General features: G+C 40.9%; 1 protein-coding gene across 3 annotated transcripts in view; it reads left to right on the plus strand.

Annotated features, from left to right (window-relative positions):
• The window catches only part of dock1 (dedicator of cytokinesis 1), a 667,847-nt gene that overhangs the window by 448,883 nt on the left and 198,744 nt on the right, over window positions 1–20,220 (plus strand). For 2 of the 3 annotated variants that reach the window (XM_078564873.1, XM_078564874.1), the window contains one exon: window positions 10,433–10,511. In XM_078564873.1, the coding sequence (XP_078420999.1) occupies window positions 10,433–10,511 (79 nt within the window). Of the gene's footprint in view, window positions 1–10,432; window positions 10,512–13,981; window positions 14,048–20,220 lie in introns of those variants that run through there. The other variant, XM_078564875.1, reaches the window with a different exon arrangement.

Raw genomic sequence — 20,220 nt, forward strand, 5'->3', positions numbered from 1 at the left:
AAAAAACAAACTTAAAATCTCATGACTACTTCTTTGGGATTTGTAAGGCAAATTGCATAAGCTCTTGCACAAGGACCCCAGAAGAAAAGAATTCTGGAAAGTTGTCCAAACCCCACCATAGAAACATAGAAAATAGAAGCAGCAGAAGGTCATTCGGCCCTTCGAGCCTGCTCCACCATTCAGTATAATCATGGCTGATCCTCTATCTCAACGCCACATTCCTGCTCTCTCCCCATACCCCTTAACGCCTTTAGAGTCTAGAAATCAATATATTTCCTTCTTAAATCTATTCAGTGACTTGGCCTCGACAACGCTCTGTGTAGAGAATTCCACAGGTTCATCACCCTCTGAGTGAAGAAGTTTCTCCTCATCTCAGTCATAAATGGCCTACCCAGTAACCTGAGACTATGACCCCCCTTGTTCTCGGCCCCCCAGCCAGAGGAAACATCATCCCTGCATCCAATCTGTTCAGCCCTGTCAGAACTTTATATCTTTCAATGAGATCCCCTCACATTCTTGTAAACTCGAGAGAACACAGGCCTAATCAACCCAATCTCTCCTCATACGGTAATACTGCTATCCCAGGAATCAGTCTGGTGAACCTTCGCTGCACTCTATGGCAATTATGTCCTTTCTTAGGTAAGGAGACCAAAACTGCACACAATACTCCAGGTGTGGACCAAGGCCCTGTACAGCTGCAGTAAGACATCCCTGCTCCTGTACTCAAGTTCTCTCGCAATGACGGCCAGCATATCATTTGCCTTAACTGCTTGCGGCACCTGCATGCTTGCTTTCAGTGATTGGTGTACAAGGACACCCAGGTCCCTTTCTACATCAACATTTCCCAATCTATCATCATTTAAATAATACTCTACCATTCTGTTTTTCCTACCAAAGTGGATAACTCCACACTTATCCACGTTATACTGCATCTGCCATGTATTTGCCCACTCACTCAACTTGTCTAAATCGCCTTGAAGCCTCTTGACATCCTCCTCACCACTCACATTCCCAAGTCAGCAAATCAGCAAACTTGGAAATATTACATTTGGTTCCCTCATCTAAGTCATTGATATGTATTGTGAATAGCTGGGGACCAACCACTGATCCCTGCGGTACCCCACTAGTCATCACCTGCCATTCTGAAAAAGACCCATTTACTCCTACTCTGTTTCGTGTCTGCTAACCAATTCTCAATCCATGCCAATATATTACCCCCAATCCCATGTGCTTTAATTTTCCACATTAACCTCTTATGTGGGACTTTATCAAAAGCTTTCTGATATCCAAATACACCACATCCACTTGTTCTTCCTTATTTATTCTGCTAATTACATCCTCAAGAAACTCCAATAGGTTTGTCAAACATGATTTCCCTTTCATAAATCCAAGTTGACTTTGTCTAATCCCGCTGATATTTTCAAAGTGTCCTGTTATCACATCCTTTATAATAGACTCTAGCATTTTCCCTACTACTGAGGTTGGGCTAACCAGTCTGTAATTCCCTATTTTTTCACACCCTCCTTTTTTAAATAGTGGGGTTACATTTGCCACCATCCAATATGCCGGGACTGTTCCAGAATTTTGGAAGATGACAACCAACACATTCACTATTTCCATGGCCACCTCCTTTAGGTTTTCAAGCCCTGGGGATTTATCGGCTTTCAGTCCCATGAATTTCTCCAGCACTGTTTTTTTAGTAATACGGATTTCCTTCAATTCCTCCTTCCCACTAGGCCCTCGATTCCCTAGCATTTCTGTGAAGTTATTTGTATCTTCCTCCGTGAAGACAGAATTAAAGTGGCTGTTTAATTGCTCTGCCATTTCCTTGCTCTCTATTATAAATTCTCTTATTTCAGACTGTAAGGGACCTACATTTGTCTTCACCAATCTTTTTCTTCTTACATACTTAAGAAGCTCTTTTATGTTCCTTGCAAGTTTACTCTCATACTCTATTTTTCCCCTCTTAATCAATCTCTTGATCCCCCTTTGCTGAATTCTAAACTATTCCTAATCCTCAAGCTTGCTACTTTTTCCAGCAACTTTATATGACTCCTCTTGGGATCTAATACTATCCTTAATTTCTTTTGTTAACCATGGCTGGGCCACTTTTCCTGTTGTGTTTCTGTGCCAGAAAGGAATATATAACTGTTGCAATACAGTTTGTTCCTTAAATATTAGTCATTGCCTATCCACCATCATGCCTTTTAATGAAGTCCCCCAATCTATTTTAGCCAACTCATGCCTCATACCTTCGTAGTTTCCTTTGTCTAGATTTAGGACCCTAGTTTTGGATTGGACTACTTCACCTTCCAACCTAAGGAAGAATTCTGACATGTTATGGTCACTGTTCCCTAAAGGACCTCGCATAGCAAGATTATTAATTAACCCCTTCTCATTGAACAAAACCAAATCTAGGATAGCCTGTTCCCTAGTTGTTTCCTCGATGTACTGGTCTAAAAAACCATCTTGTATACACTCCAGGAATTCATCTGCCACCGTATTATTGCTAATTTGGTTTGCCCAGTCTATAGGTAGATTAAAATCACCCATGATTACTGCAGAATCCTTGTTACATGCATCTCTAATTTCCTGTTTAATACAGTCCCCTACCTTACCACTACTGTTTGGAGGCCTATAGACAACTCTTACTAATGTTTTCTGCCCCTTGTTGCTTCTTAGCTCCACCCAGACTGATTCAACATCTAGCTTTTCTGAGCTAATATCCTCTCTTATTATTGCACTGATTTCATCCTTAACTAATGATGCCACACCACCTCCTTTCCTTTTTTGCCTGTCCTTCCTAAATATTGAATACCCTTGGATATTCAGTTCCCAGCCTTGGTCACCCTGCGGCCACGTCTCCATAATCGCAATAATATCAAACCCGTTTACATTTATTTGCACTGTTAATTCGTCTACCTTATTGAAAATGCTCTGTGCATTCAGATACAGTGCCTTTAGATTTGCCTTTTTACGCATTTTTTTTGTACTATGGCTCTATCTGCTGCGAGCCCCTGTTTACTCTGCCTTCCACTTTTGCTTTTTACTTTTCTTGTCCTTCATTTCTATCTTTGTTTCCCTCCCTTGTGTCTCCCCACTCAGGTTCCCACACCCCCTGCCAATTTAGTTTAAGACCTCCCCCACAATACTTGTGAATATCCCTGCGAGGATATTGGCCCTAGTCACGCTGGGGTGCAACCTGTCCAGCTTGTACAGGCCCCGACTTCCCCAGAATCGGTTCCAATGCCTCAGGAATCTAAATCCCTCCCTCCTACACTATCTCTCTAGCCATGCATTCATCCAGTATATTCTCATATTCCTGATCTCGCTAGCTCGTGGCACTGGGAGTAATCCTGAGATTACTACCTTTGAGGTCCTGCTTTTTAATTTATTTCCTAGCTCCCGATATTCTGCTTGCAGGACCTCATCCCTCTTTTTACCTATGTCGTTGGTACCAATATGGACCACAACCTCTGACTGTTCATCCTCCCCCTTCAGAATGTCCTGCAGCCGCTCAGTGACATCCTTGACCCTGACACCAGGGAGGCAACATACCATCCTGGTGTCACATCTGTGGCCTATCTGTTCTCCCCCCACCTTGTGCAGCTGTGCCGCTCATGTCACGGACTTGGTTCTTGCTGCATTCCCCTGAGAAACCATCTCCCCCAACTGTATCCAAAACGGAAAAACTGTTAGAGAGAAAGATGGACCCAGGGAACTCCTGCACTACCTGCCTATTGCCTTTACTCTGTATGGCAGTCACCCATTCTCTTTCCGCCCGTGCACTCTTTACCTGCGGTGTGACCACCTCACTGTACGTGTTATCCATGAAGATCTCAGCACTGCGGATGCTCCAAAGTGACTCCAGCTGCTGCTCCAGATCAGAATCGTGAATTTCAAGTAGCTGCAGCTGGAGACACTTCTTGCACACATGTTCACCATGTACACTAGAAGTGTCCCTGACTTCCCACATTGCACAGGAGGAACATTCCATGTGACAGAGCTGTCCTGCCATGACTTATCCTTAAATTACTCCCTTTACTTTTACTTCCTCTAGTTTAGAGAATATTAAAGACAGTAGAAATACTCACCAAATCCTGCTTACCAAGGCTCTGCTCTGCTCTCGGAGGAAAGGTAGAAAATGAAAGGATCACCTCCTTCCCTCTTCACCTCCTTCCCTCACTCACCAAACTCCAACTGAAGTACTCAAATACAGCCCAAGGCAGCACTGAGTGAAGACAAGGCAGCACAGTAGATGGTCTGAATTGGTGCTCCCTGAATCTAGCTTCTGAAAACCTGTTTAAGCCAGTTCCCCAATTAACTAGCTGCAAGCAGAGCCTGAATGAGCCCTGTTTTAAGGCTCGACTAAGCTGTGGCTCAGTTCATAGCACCCTTGCCTTTGAATCAGAAGGTTGTGGGTTCATGTCCCACTCCCGGAAACCAAGAACTGTGAATGTACTCGAAAGAGTTGAAAAAGACCCTCAAATCCTTAAAACTCACCTTCTCCCAACCCAAAGAGTAAGTTTTAGTTAATTGCTTAATTAAAGACCGACTAGACTGTAGATAGAAATTAACCCTTAAATTAAATTGACCCTTAGAACTCCCTCACTCACCAAACTCCAACTAAAGCACTCAAATGCAGCCCAAGACAGCACTCAGTGCAGCCCAATGCAGATGCTTGGATCTAATGGGCATCTTTTAGGCCTAGTGTGCAAATAACATGAAAAGATCAAGATATGCAAATGATGCATTTCCTTCAGCTTCATTCTTCCATGGGACCTGGGCGTCATTGGCAAGGCCAGCATTTGTTGCCCATCCTTTATTGCCCTTGAACTCTGGTTTGTTTGGCCATTTCACAGGGCAGTTAAGAGTTAACCACGTTGCTATGGGTCTGGAGTCACAGGTAAAGATGACAGATTTCCTTCTCTAAAGGGCACCAGATGGGTTTTTACAACAATTGACAATGATTTCATGGTCACCATCACTGAGACTAGCTTTTAATTTCAGATTTATTAATTAAATTTAAATTCTACCAGCTGCCATGGTGGGATTTGAACACGTGTCCACAGAGCATTAATCTAGGACTTTGGATTATTAGTCCACTTACATTACCACTATGCCACTGTCTCTTCCCCCAAAGTATTGAATGGTGCCTGAGGAGTGAGAAATGGAGAATGCAGCAAGAGGAATGGGCATGGCAGACCATGTCCTGTCCCACTGAAAAAAATGGCAAGAGCAGAGCAGAAATCCATAATCTATTTTGCAATAGAATTAAGAAAATGGTAAAGGGGGTGATTTTCAATCTGAAGAAACCTGATATTCCCATAGGTAAATAAGTCTTGGGCAGTTTGTAGAGATAATAAAAGATAATTGCGATTGGGAATTTGCAAATGGAGAAAACAAAGAAAAGCAATAATGTGGGGCAGGGAAAGAGACATTTTACAAGGAACCTTTGGAAAGGCAAAGGAATTTGGGAACAGAAAACGTGGAGAACAGATGTTCAGGAACAAAAAGAGATGGTGGGCATCAACCATTCCAGAACAGAGAGATAGGACATGATTGATTAGAGATGATGGAAAATAGTCATTTCAGAAAGGAGATTGTGCACGATTAAATAGAGATAGTAGGGAGTGGAAAAGTAAGGGTGAGGCTTGGGTGGAACACAAAAGGAAAGGAAAATTCAGTGATTAGCTTTTTAAAAATGAGAAGCAAAAAAGAAAACATAGCACAGAAAAGGATTTAATAACTGCAGCAGGACCAGGGACTAAGAAAAATGCAACAGCGGGATGCTGAGAGGTTGGGAAATAAATTGGAAAAGGAAACAACAGCACAGGGGACAAGGGTTCTAAAAAAAAAAGTCATATTGGATTTGAAATGTTAACTCTTTTTCTCTTGCCACAGATGCTGCCAGACCTGCTGAGTTTTTCCAGCAGGTTTTTATATTAGCACATGGGACAACTTGGGCTTGAGTGTGGGCAGTGAATTGGAGTGGGCTGGCGGAGGAAGAAAGATCACCAAAAAATGCAATGGGAAGTTGAAAAAATTGGGCCAGGAAGGGAATTGGAGAATAAAAACAAGTTACATTGGGGAGTGAATGGAGGGGAGGCTGTTTTAGTGCAGGGCTAGATGGAAATTGAATAAAACTGCAGTAGGGTGTACTACAGAGTTCTGAAGGCTGGATTAGGAATTACTGTGACAAGAAGCTGGGGAAAGTTATCTGGAGACACTTATTGTATTTAGGATTTATGAGGCAAGTAAATGTAGTTCTGTTGTTTTGTCACGATTATATCATATTGACATTACAGGCTGCTGTTGTTTGCACACTTTTGGAGCTTGATTTTCAATCTGGAGTCAGGAATGATGCCCTGATAATTTCTGGGTCCTGACCCTGCAACGCATCTGCGTTCAAATGTAGATGGCCTAATTGGGCCAGCGGCAAGCTCAGCACCCAAATAGTGGAGTCAAGCTCTGTCAGGAAGCGGGAGCTGCCTGCAGAGCATACATGTCAAAGGCCATAATGAGGCCTGCTGCTGCCGCCTTGCAGAAGTGAGGATGCAGAATATTGGAGGTCCAGCAGCATCATTGTGCAGAGAAGTGGCCAAATTACCAACTAAAATATACTGAGCCCAATCTTGTACAAAAACCCATAGTGTTAAAATTTTTAATCATCAAAAAAATTACCTAATTCCAATGTTCCCTGCATTAAACTCGACAGTGTGGACTAACATGCACCAGATTTTTCAGGTTTGCCGATTTGCAAATTGAAATCGTTGTCTGGATCTCCCTGGCCCATTAACAAGCTCCTCAATCAGCTTAATCGGCTGTTAATTTAAGGAGAGCAGGTGCACAACTCTTCCCCACCTCTCCACCCCTGCCGCCCCCACCATTCCTCACTTTGAAAATTCCACTGCATCCTGGAGATACTGGGACACTGACATGCCATCCAAGAGCGCTATTTTCAAACTGCGCTCACTCCTGTTCTTGCCCCCATGGGTATTTGAAACTCCTGGCCCTGACATTTGGTTCCAATATTGCAACTGAGGGACATTATCATTTGGGTGAAGATGATAACACATTTAGTACGTTTCATAATTATTTGTTGCCGGATTTGTCATGTGCTGCACCATGCAATGGTTCAATCCAGTTTTGGCATCTCACTGTTAGCTTCTATTTTTAACAATGTAATTTTATTGAGATGGCAGTTGGATCTACATACTCACCAAACTCTTACTGCTTTTATGATGCATAGTTTTAATTGTAACCATCTGTGCCACTATGCCTGTGACTGCTATAATAGGCATATGTTGGAGGCTGACATGAACACTGAATCCTGTTTTCCTCCTCCTCCTTTACAGTTGAGTCCTTACCTGTCGAGCAGTGGCTTGAGAGGATGGAGGCAGCAATAGAGGTCATACAAATTAGCAACAGAGGTTGGCCAGTGTCTGCGGTGCATCAAGTACCTGGGCAAGTAGCTCCAGACCCCCAGTGGCTCCAGCAGGCGATCCGTAGAAAAGTGGTTTCCCTCCTCCTATATGATGGTAGTGGGAGTCTGGTAGTCTGCACTGTTGGTATTGGAAGCTAGCGACGATTGAGTTTGATTCCCCCACCGCCATCATTCATGAACTTTTGTTTGAATCATATGTATTTACAACCTGACAATAATTTAGAATTTTGTGAGATGATATGCAGGTAGGGATGGTGAATCTAAGTCCATAGTTATCACATTTTACTAGAAAAGTTTACATTTACTCTTGGTGGCAGCTCAACCTGTGCTGATGATCCTAATAATTCTGGTATGCTACCTATGGTTTCTGATTAAAAAGTTAGGACATTGAGCTTACCAATTAGACATAGCTAGGTTAGTCAGGCGCCAATTGTGAGAAATCAATGATAATATTTCCTTCTCAAGCTGGGAGATTTGTAAGAACTTGCTGTCTAATAACCTTATAAATTCTTAAGAAATTTATTGAATATTACAGCAATAGCACACTCTCTTTCTCTTTCATATGCAAAAAGTTTTCATAGCAGCTTGTTTGGCTATCAACAGGCCTATCCTGCCCTTTGTTTATCTTTGCTAAGGACATGTCTCTAGCACAGGCTCTGAAACAAGACATTCCTAAAGCCTGATAAGGTGGGATCTCATGACACAAATGTAGCCCGAGTAAAGGGTTAAACAGGCTCTCGAAAGGGAAAAAAATCACATCAGGCAGCCCTTTACAGGAATTTTAGCTGTCCAAAAGCCTCATTTCTGCTAGGCAGGTTGGATTTAAACTGCCTCTAATGTTATCACACTTCTGAGATATTTAAGGTAATTACGATCTATAAAAAAAGGTGTTTGTGTATAACTGGGACTGCTTCTGTCTTCTGTTTGCACAAAGGTTTTAAATGTATTCACAAGAGGAATTGTTTTAAAGTTGCTACTAATGCCAAACTAGGAATTGTGACTAAGAGGAAGTGTGCAGGAGTCAATCGATAGGTAAATGCAGTAGGCAGATAGGTGGCAGTTACAGTTCAATAAAGATAAATGTGAAGTAGAACACTTGGAAAAATTAACAATAAAATAAAGCTAAATGGTAAGATTATTAAGCGTAGAACAGGTATTCATACATATATTTTTAAAGATAGATATGCCGGTATGAAAGGGCAAATAGTATTCTGGGTTTTATCTGGAAGCATTGAATGCAAAAGCAATAGAGCTTAAATTAGTTTTGTACAGGTTGTTGGTTAGCCCACTGTAGAGTATCACATGCATCCCATTGTATTAGAGCTATGGAAGGGATGCAGTGAAGCTTCACTGGTATAATACAGGAATAAGGGGTGACAGCTTTAAAGAAGGGCTCAGAATAAAAGGTCATGAAGAGGATCTAAAAGGTTTTTGCAATTATGAGATGTTTTGAGTGGTGACATTGATTTATCAACCAGTAGAAACAGTAACAAGACTCAGGATTGTTGATAGAAAATGAGGGACATGTTAGGAATTTTTTTGTACATGGCCATTAGAGCATGAAATCTCTTACTCAAAGTGATTTTTTTATTCACCTACGGGATGTGGGCTTTGTTGGCTAGGTCAGCATTTATTGCCTATCCCTAACTGCCCTTGAGAAGGTGGTAGTCAGCTGCCTTCTTGAACTGCTACAATCCCTGTGGTGTAGGCACACCATATTGAGACAATTTAAAAGGGACTTGGGGAAGCATTTCATAAACAAGAATATGTGATATGGGGAAGGATTGAGATAACTCCAGTTAAAGATCTAGCAACAGAACAGGTGCAGGCGTCTGAATAATCCGACCATTAATAATGACTGTTTTCCTTAATCATGTACTAATAAATACTGACATTTTTACAATATTTATATGTTGCTGGAATTTGTTGCCCTTTTTCCCCCAAAGACTCACGAAGTTGGAGCTCGGAGTCTCAATGGCAGCCGTTTGCACCAAACTGCAAAGGCTGGTAACACCTGCTACTTTTGCAAGGCCCAGCTGCAGCATCCCTGGAGTAGGCCTTATACAAAGCAGATTGCAGAGTGGTGATTTCAAGTGACATGGCAACGCGCAAGTGGGAAGTAGACTCATTACTTTCCGCTAAGGTGCTGAAACTGCTTGGAAGGTCTTCCAATACTTGATATAATTGCTTGTGTGTGTTAATTTCATAGCTTAAACAACTGAAACCCTTAATCCTGGCTTCCCAAGCAGAGTTGAGAGTGACCTTGCTTTCCAGCAAACCATCTCCTGCGTTGTGCTTGCTGTTGACCATTCACACTGGGTGCATCATGATAAGGAGACCCTTGATGCCGGGGCGTAATGGAAGATATGATAGTGCCTCCTCAGAAGTATCATCCTGTTTTGACGTATCTTCTTCTGGATGCTCTTGATACTGAATTACCTAAAGGCGAGAAAGGGAGTCAGAGGTAGTTTGGCACAGACTGACTGCACAATTGCAGGTGACATATTTTACAATGTCGTCAGGCTGGCTGTTTTTCTGAGGTATATGAAGGGGTATAAGAAGTAACCAGTGACCCTATTCACAAACGCTCAGCCTCAAAACCACCAATTCGGACAGCTTCCAAGGGCCAGTGGGCTCCCCAGTCTTACTCCTCTCTCTTGTGTTACGTACCATTTTCTCCTGCAGGAAGAAAAGTCATTCATTTGTTCTGACATTGCATATTAATAAAAATGTCCTATGTGTATGTATTGCATTGACTTTGTATTCTGTATTATTCAACAAGCTTCGATCTCTGAACTAATATTCCAAACAAAAGATTTGCTTCTGTTGAAAGGAAGTTCATATGTTATCTAGAGTATGTTTCATGAAATTGGTGTTTTTCATTGTACAATGTTCATAAAATTGTTCACATTGACAGGTTTTTTCATCATTGATATAATTTGAGGTGGCAATTCAGTGTGTTTTTATTTGTTTTTTATGTTTCAGAGTCTTCCTCCGAGCAATAAATCAGTATGCAGATATGCTGAACAAGAAATTTCTTGATCAAACAAACTTTGAGCTACAGGTAAGTGAAGTAAAACCAACATCCTAGGATCTTTGGGTTATGCAGCAAGATTAGTTTGGTTAGAAGTACAAATTACATTTCTGTTTTCAGATTGTGGAGGGTGACTCAAGGGCGCATACTGTAAAACAAGAATAACAGTTACTAACTATGAATATCTCTTTAAGTGGAACTTGTGAGGAACAAAAGTTTTATCTTGTGGAAAAAAGGGAAATAAACACACACAAATCCTCAGAATGCAGTAAGATTAAGTGATTTTATTATAAAGTAATTTGAAACATTTCAAAGCACTTAACACAATGATCAACCTTGTACAACCTTGCAGGTACTGTTATTATCTCAGTAAACATGGTGGCATTCTGCATTATTAACTTCCCATAGGCAACATTGAGGTGAATTTATCTGTGAATCTGCTTTTGGTGGCGGAGTCCTCTGTTGTCCCAGACAGCCAGCCACCTATATCGTCATGACCATAGATGCCGGTTACAAAGATGCCAATTACTTCATACTGTATTAAACCTGATGACTGTTTTAGGCAGTTCAAGCAGCTGTTCACATTTAAGTATGTTACCTGCCATTAAGCCCTAATTCCTCAAGGTTCTGTGCCGTAGCTGCGAGCTGTTATTACTGGATTTCTGAACTAGACATCTCCCAGCTTTGTTTTAAAATTAGCATGGCAATTAAGATGAGAGAATGGATTTAGCTTGTTAATATTGAACCAGACAAAGGTGGAGGGGAATAAAGAGGCATCTTTCTTGAGATTGTAAAGTGGTTGCATGATGCATTGAGTAATGGCCTTGTAAATATTCACCAGGGTGGAAGTGGAGAGACAGAAGATGAAAAATTCCTGTGTGCATTTTAAAACTTGTTTGGTTATACCATATGCCAGGTAAAGTGAGCAAATTGCATTGAGACCAGTGTTCCTGCTATAAGTGGTGGTTATTGTATTGGGTGAAGGTAGAATATTGACCAAAATACTGGGAGAACCTTTCTTAAGGAGATTGTAGAGTCTAGGTACATAAGGCACTGGGTAACAGCACTATAAATATAGACCAAACAAGAAGAGATGAAAGATGAATGTTCCTTCTGTGCTTTTTGAAACTTGTGATGTTAAAAGTCTATCTGAAGCACAAGAACTGGCAAAGTGAGATTTTGGCTTAACATTTCATAACTAGGATGGGCCGTCAAACAACGCAAAACTCCCTCAATATTGCATCAGAATGTCATCCGAGGTACAAGCACAAATTTTGTATGAGGCTTAGACTGAATCTTTTGATGCAAAGGTGAAAATGCAACCAACTCAAACAAATTGACAGCCTACTTTGGTGTGTTGCAACATAATAACCTTTGAAAGAACAACTACAGTTGCATTGTCTGATGTTGTATATAGAATTTGCCCTTTTAGTAATAGCTAATTTGAGTCACAGCTGTATTGACATAGTTTAAAAACAAAAAGCTGAAAGCTACTGCGGATGCTGGAAATCCAAAACAAAAACAGAATTACCTGGAAAAACTCAGCAGGTCTGGCAGCATCGGTGGAGAAGAAATCAGTTAACGTTTCGAGTCTTCATGACCCTTCGGCAGAACTGAGTGTAGTTAGGAGAAAGGCGAAATATAAGCTGGTCTAAGGTGGGGGGGCGGGGGGAGAGAGAAGTTGAGGCTGTGGTGATTGTGGAGATAAGCAAGCAGTGATAAGAGCAGATAATCAAAAGATGTCACAGACAAAAGGATCAGAGGTGTTGAAGGTGGTGATATTGTCTAAGAAAAGTGCTAATTAAGAATGGAAGGCAGGATACTCAAGGTACAGCTCTAGTGGGGGTGGGGTGGAAAGACTAACAAAGTTTTAGTTTTAGATTTAAAAATAATGGAAATAGGTGGGAAAAGAAGAATCTATATAAATTATTGAAAAAAAAGGGAGGGGGGAGAAATGGGGTGGGGGGGGAATTTAAGATCTAAAGTTGTTGAATTCAATATTCAGCCCGGAAGGCTGTAAAGTGCCTAGTCGGAAGATGAGGTGCTGTTCCTCCAGTTTGCGTTGGGCTTCACTGGAACAATGCAGCAAGCCAAGGGCAGACATGTGGGCAAGAGAACAAGGTGGAGTGTTAAAATGGCAAGCGACAGGGAGGTTTGGGTCTTTCTTGCGGACAGACCGCAGGTGTTCTGCAAAGCGGTCGCCCAGTTTGCGTTTGGTCTCTCCAATGTAGAGGAGACCGCATTGGGAGCAACGAATGCAGTAGACTAAGTTAGGGGAAATGCAAGTGAAATGCTGCTTCACTTGACATAGTTTCATAATTCTGGCATAATGAGAGTCTGTGGGCCAAATGAGTCCCCACGTAAAAGAGTTGCCAGATGCCAGGCTGGGCATAGTATCAGTGCAGTTATCAAGGCATTGTGTTTCTTCATTAATCTGAATCAGTTCTGAAAACTACTTAAGTTGCAGTCTGCTAAATGTTTATTCTTCTATTTTCTGAATCCTTGGAGATCATGAGAGATCTAATGTCATACAAAACTAAAAATATAATGTTGAGCGTTTCACTTCAAACCTATGCTTCAAAATATTAACATACATTGGGCATGCTGGTACATGGCTTTGTGGGTTGGTTTGTGGGGAGTGATGCTCACTTGCACAGGAATAGTCTTTTATACAGAGAACAAGAGAAATAACTGAGTAAAAAATGCAAAATTGATTCTAAATGAATAATATATACCTGTGGAATAAACTTCCATCACTTGGAGTTCAGCTGCTGACGTGTCATGCACCTAAAGGTGGACTGCATTTCTAATAAGCTGTCATGTGCGATTGTATGGACTTCTCCACAGTCACTGCCAGACTTTCCAGGCTGTTTTGCATTGTATTAAATAACTGCAGATGACCATGCTCCTGCACTGTCATTTCAGACTGTTTAATTTGCCCAAGATGGATGTATTTGTGCTAGTAAGTGGGAGTGTTGTGAGAATTTAATTTCCACCATTTCACTGGGAGCTTAGACAAGCTCTTGGGGATGAGATTACAAAGAAGGAAAACAAAACTTGCATTTCTTTAAGTGCGTTTCATGTTCTCAGGACATACAAAGTGCTTAACTGTGACAAATTACCTTTCAAAGGTAACCACTATTGCTTGGTAGGCAAACACAGCAGCCTATTTGAGCACAGTAAAGTTCCATAGGTAGAAATGAGTTAAATGACCAGCTAATCTGTTGTTGATTGAGCCTTACCGTGCTCTACTTCCTCAATGCATTCATATTTTCAATATTCCTTTTTGAAAGGAAGTCAATAGGCAGAAATTGCCTGCTTCTCCTCCCTTGCAGAGTTGCTATCTTCTAATACAGCCCATCGTGTTTTCCAAGCAGATATGTAGCATGGAGATTTTAGAAGATTGAAGAGCATGTCCTACATTCCAACATATGTATGAGTAAATAAACATGAATCATGCTTAAATTGAATGCCTGATGCTATTTTTCTTTAATATTTAGACTTTGTGGCCTTAAAGCGACACCTAGTCTCCCAATCAACAGCAGACTTCTTTCTCAATTATGTGATATAAAACAGATTATCATCTGAATTACTGATATTCATTTTTAAGCATTTAATTAAATTCATATAGAGACATTTCTTGAAGATGTTCCAAGGTAATAAATCTTACTTATCCCGTGTTGAAGAACTCTTCATAAGTCCCCAAGGACCTCTCTTTTTTAGTTAAGCATTTGCAATGCAGATGTGCCCTCAGGATATGAAGAAGAGGAATTCTCAATTCAACATTTCTGTTACTTACTGAAAAATTCTGTGCACTAATTCCTGCTTTTGTGAAGTTTACTGTAGCCTAGTAAAAAAATATTAGCACATACAGAATGAATAAGGACTACTGGCAGTTGGCGCCTCAAGTCTGTTGCTTGCAACAGACCTCAGACAACTTAATACATCATGGACATTCTCTAGCTCATTTGATACCTTTAGAAATAGTCCAGTAAAGCTTGCAGGCATATTCTGAAAAGTAATTTCATAATTAACTGCTCATAATCAGCATAAACAAACAGCTCCAATTGATTGACATGTTCTCTTCTGCATGATGCTGCCTAAATGTGTATCTACTGAATATGCTTATTTCAAATAAAAACAGCTCCTGGGTTCTAAAGGATTTCCCACTGTCTTTGGGAATAACAACAATGGTCTTAAATAAAACTCATAGTTGTGACCTACATGCATCCTTATATGCAAAGTACTTTACTCTTAAATTCCCCTTTAAAATGCAACATGCTAATTAGTCCAAAGCTACAATTTCCCCTTAACTTAGAAATAATGTCCCAAGGCACTTGATAGAAACATAATGGGCTGGATTTTCAGCTTGGCATGCGGGCGCGCGCCAGACATGCACGATCGTAAGATAGTGTGCGATGATATCGGGGTGAACATCCCAATGTCATCGTGCACTAGCGCGATATTTCAGTCGGCAGGTGCGCGCGAGAGTCAGCAGCCGACCGCCAACAATTAAGAGGGCTGTTAAGCCCATTAATCCATTTGCTGAAGTGAATTTTTCCCTGCTTGTCCAACCTTATGGTTGGCAGGCAGACGAATAGGCCAAGCGGCCTTTTGATTTTTGAGGAAACCTCATCCGCGGGCGGGATAAGGTTTCCGATGTTAATTTAAAATAAAATAAAAGATTTTAAAACTCATTTTTAACATGTCCCTGCTCATATGACATTAAATTGGAGACCTTGAACAATGGGAAGACAATGTTGGTCAATAAGAACAAAAGTGATGAATGAACAGGACCATGCGCAGGATAGGCTATGGGCAGCAGAGTGTTAGATAATCAGAACTTTTCGAAGAGTGGAGGATGAGAGGCCATCCAGGCGAACATTGTAATAGCCAAGCCTTCAGGGAATGTAGGTATTAATCAGGGTTTTAGCAGTAGGTAGGCTGTGGCAGGGCAGAGATGTGTAATTTTGTGGTGGTCAAATAAAGCAGTCTTTTTGATGGAGAATATATGAGGTCTGCAACACAGCTCCAGATCAGATAGGAAGCTCAGGTTGCAAACAGTCTGCTTTAACCTGAGCTGATGTCCATGGAATGAGATGGGATACAGAGTTTGGGTGGTATTAGGATGGTGATGCAACAATGACAGCTTCCATCTTCTCAGTGTTTTATTGGAGGAACTTAAGCTCATCCGGGTCTGAATGTGGACAGCAAAGATTGGAGGGGTTGAGACAGTGATGGAGAGGTAGAGCTCAGTATCATCAGCAAAAGCAGAAAAGTTGACTCCTTGGGCCTGATTTTAACTCCGTGCAAGTGAATGGGTTTTGAGTGAGTTAAAATTGGGCCCCGTGTATTCAATGGTCAGCATATAGACAAGGAACAGATAAGAATAGATTATAGTTGAAGATAGCCAAGCCTAAATCCTGTGGGATTCAATAGGTAAGGATGCAGAGGCAGAAAGATAAGACATTGCTGAGGATGCTCAGGCTACAATTGAGTAGAATAGGACTGCAACCAAGTGAAGGCAGTTGCAGTGGGTTGGATGATAGAAGAGGCATGTTGGAAGAAGATGGTATGGTCAACATTATCAAAGGTTGTAGATAGGTCGAACTGGGATATTGTGCCATAGTGAGCGTCACAGAGAATGTCATTTGTTACTTTGTTTGAGGTTGTTCCAGTGCTTTACCAGCATTGGGAACTTGATTGAAGAGATTCAAACATGGAGTTGCAGGAAAGATTTACAAACAACTTGGAGGCCACGTCACATACCAGGGCAATGGAGAAGGAAGAAAAGTTGAGATGGGGCAGTAGTTTGCTAGGACATTGTGATGGAGGATGGGCTTTTTGGAGAGAGGATGATGATGTCAGTTTTAAAACTGAGGGGGCCAGTTCCTGAGCAGGTGAAACTATTTACAGTGCCACCTAGCATGGGGTACAAGAGTGGAAGTTGGGCAGTCAGTGTTTTAGTGAGAATGAGCTCATCAGAGCTGGAAGTGAATATTGTGGACAAAGTAAGTTTTGAGAGGGCATATGGGGAGGTTTAACAAAGCATAGCCACATTAAAGGATTATGGAAGATTGCTGCATCAAGATACAAAAATATGACCATGTTGCAAGTTTGTTTTTAATTCAATTAGAGAATATGAGGAGTTACTTTTAAATTTTCAAAATTCACATAAGCTATTTCTGTTGCTCGTCAATTAAAGAAAAGATGTGGATAATGTGGATATTTCAAAAGCTTAAGCTGCACATCAGTATTCAGTTGACAGGGCTGTCCTTAGGGGAGTGTGGGGCCTGGAGCAAAACACACTGTTCGGGCCCCCGTAACATTTTTAGATAAGTTTCCTCTAACGGCTGGGCTCCTGAGCATGTGTGTGAAAAAGAGCACCAGCAGCATCCCAGCTACTGAGCACTTGGTTACAAGTGCATACTGCACTATTGACTGTGATAACTGTGTCGCACGTAAAACTACACCTTGCTTCCAAGGCTGAACAAAATTGTTGGCTCTCCTTTTGTTAAGGAGAAATCCATGATCTCTCTGGGATTCCGTTATAGCATTTTTACTAACACACCCCACACCCCAACTGGAGAAAACTTTAAGGCCGGAATTTTCCAGCCCCTCACATCGGTGGGATCTTCCGGTCCTGCTGATGTAAATGGAATGCTGCTGGTGAGTGGAAAATTCCATCGGAGTGAAGACATTCACTGTGTTCAATTTTTTTTTAAATTACAAAACACGATGCAATAAATAATTTGATTTTTAAAAAAATGACTGTCAATCTTCCAACGCTAAGCAAATGTTAGTTGCAAATGCATACTAAAAAAAATTGCCCGGGACTGAAAATAAATACAGCAAGTGAGTGACTTACCCCGCAAGCTGGATGCTATGCGCTATATGTTTGTAAGACGTTAACTAGGTTCTGAATAGTTCATCTTGCCCCTCTGTGGTGAATGAGAGTTGGAATAAAAGCCACTCCACTGCTGCCGCCAAGGTCAGCACTTCAAGGGTGACGAACGGTGCTGAGCCCACACCATGCTTCCAGTTGCCTGGCCCGCTGCCTTGGCAGGGATTTATTCCAGTTCATATGGTTTTAATCTGCTTTCTCTTCTACCCTTTTATGAGTTTTGGAGAGGGGATACCTGCTTTGTTTATTTGCTTATAACCACCAGTAAACACTCATTTTGAGCTTAAATATGTGAAAGACAGCGAATCAGTTGGCATATACTACAGGATGTATTATATCTGACACCTTGACGTCGACCCCCCCCAAAAAAGCGTGGGGCCAAGGGCATTCGCCCTGATTTGTCATACCCTAGGGATGGCTCTGTTAGTTGATATAGATTCAGTAATAATCGGGATTCAAAATAAGTTTCATAAGTATTCAGCCTTTATGGAAATTATCTGCCTGCATAGTGCTATAATAATTTCTTTTAACATAAAAATATAGACAAGCTTTTGTTGTGTTTTTCATGACAAACGAAAGTACCACCTGCTGTAATTAATTAGGTCTCCAATGAGAATAAGAATAAACACTGCTTAATTTGTATATTGAAGCAAACAAAATTTTGCAGAATGCCTAAAAATCACAATGGAAGCACCATTGTTACTGTGTTATAAGTTGAATATCGCTGAATACTAATCTAATTTTGGTGCAAATAAAGAACCTTTCCAAGATACAGTTTGACAATTTTGTTATGAATTATCTAAAATAAGATGACTGGCCATCATATTTCTATCTACGGGCAAGAAAGCCCCCTGTGCTCCAACTGTGGGGAATCTTCCGAGAGCCTTTGAGAGTTAAACCTAGAAAGTTAGCTGGTCGACACGGAGTTACAGCCAAGCTTATCCAACTCTTTGCTGATGAGTTTAATGTATGATATCTTGAATGCTGCCTTTGCTAAAGGAGTAGTTCCACATCAATGGAAGCAAGCAATTTGTTCCAGCGCCAAAACAACAACAAAACTACATCCCATTGCCTTGACAGACCACTTCTCTAAGATTACGAAACAGTTCATAACTAAGTGGTTACTATCCAACATCAATCCCCTAGTTGCCTGTCATCAGTTTGACAACTCAGATTGAGACCTCAGTGTCTGGTTGATATTGTGAACTTCCTTTGTAAAAACGCCGATAAACTGGGAACAACCTCAACCATTATTACAACAGAATTTCCATAGGAATTTTACAGGTTTGATCTCACAGTTGTGGCTAGGAAGTTGATAAAATTAAACCTATATTAGAATCTTGTCCAGTGGAATACTGACTTCCTCACTGACCACACTCAGTGTGTCAGATACCATGGCTATCTACCCAAAAGTGTTCAATAAACAGCAGGTGTGCCTTGGGGAACTTGGCTAGGATCATTTCTTTTCCTGATCCTCATTAATGATGCTCTCTCCTCTTCTGGCCTCAATATACTCGAAATACGTGGACGATACAACATTCACAGAGTCCAGGCCGTGGGGTGCAGTTGGTGAGGTTCAAAAAACTCTTGACACCCTTGATGAATAGTGTCGGCAAACAATATACAGTTAAATGCTACTAAATGTAATGCCACACAAGTAGATTTCGGTAGACATCAGCACATGTCTCTTGACATAAAGTAAGACAATAACACCCTGACAAAGGTGAAAGCCTTGAAAACCTGGATATAAACATTCAAACCAACTTTAAACGGTAGGTCAAGTGGACAGTATACTGCAAGATGCAAGACGGAAAAGGTACTGATGTAGCCCTCTTCCTCACATGGTTTGGGTCTGCAGCGAAGTACTTAAATGATGAAATGTATATGTTCTTCAGTGCCTGTAATGCAGAAATGGTGTGTTGGTTTGGAATTTTAATATCATTTCAATTCAACATTACCTTTCTTTAATATCCCATCCACCACTTCCCTGTTACCAGCTAAATTTGTATATTTTTGCTAAAAAATGATTGTAACATGTTTACAAGTTTTTAACCTGATTTCTTTGACTATGTATGTGAATTTTTCGATGTTAAGTCACACGACAATTCAGCCTTCAGGCTGCAAACGTGTTTCTTGGATAAACTACCATTGTAAGAATTGCAAGATTGATGACACTATGTTTTACTCATACAAGTTGTGCTAATTCATTTGCAAATTTGACAAAGAACACTATTGTTCCTGTGTAATAAGTTGAGTTTTTTAAATTTGCTCATAGGATGTGAACATTGCTGGCAAGGGCAGCATTTGTTGCCCAGCCCTAGTTGCCCTTGAGAAGGTGGTGGTGAACTACCTTTGTGACTGCTGCTGTCCACATGGTATACTGCATGTGTATACAGTACACCTACAGAGTTGTTGGGTAGGAAATTCCAGGTTTTTGACCCAGTGACAAATTCAAATTCAAGTGATTGTTTCTACATTTCACCTGATGCATTTCTTTTTATGTTCAAATTATATGAATTAGTGCAGAGTATTTCTGCAGAGTGTACAGGCTGCAAAAATTACATTAACATATAGATGATAGTACCCTGCTCTCAAAGACATTGAAATCATAAAAGTAAGGAATAGCTTACTAATTATGCATGAAAATGACATCAGACTTCTAACCAGAATTACCAACAATGTTGAAATTTACTGGTTCTTAAATAAAAGCACATGCCTGTGTTGGAACGTAGATAAACTTGTATAGAATTTGACCCAGTAAAATATGTGATTGAATACAGATAGTTTTAGGACAACTTCTCTGCCTAGTGTTTTCCATTTGTTCGCTCGTTCCCC

Source organism: Cetorhinus maximus, chromosome 20, assembly GCF_964194155.1.
Source record: "Cetorhinus maximus chromosome 20, sCetMax3.hap1.1, whole genome shotgun sequence".
NCBI classification, from domain to species: Eukaryota; Metazoa; Chordata; class Chondrichthyes; order Lamniformes; family Cetorhinidae; genus Cetorhinus; species Cetorhinus maximus.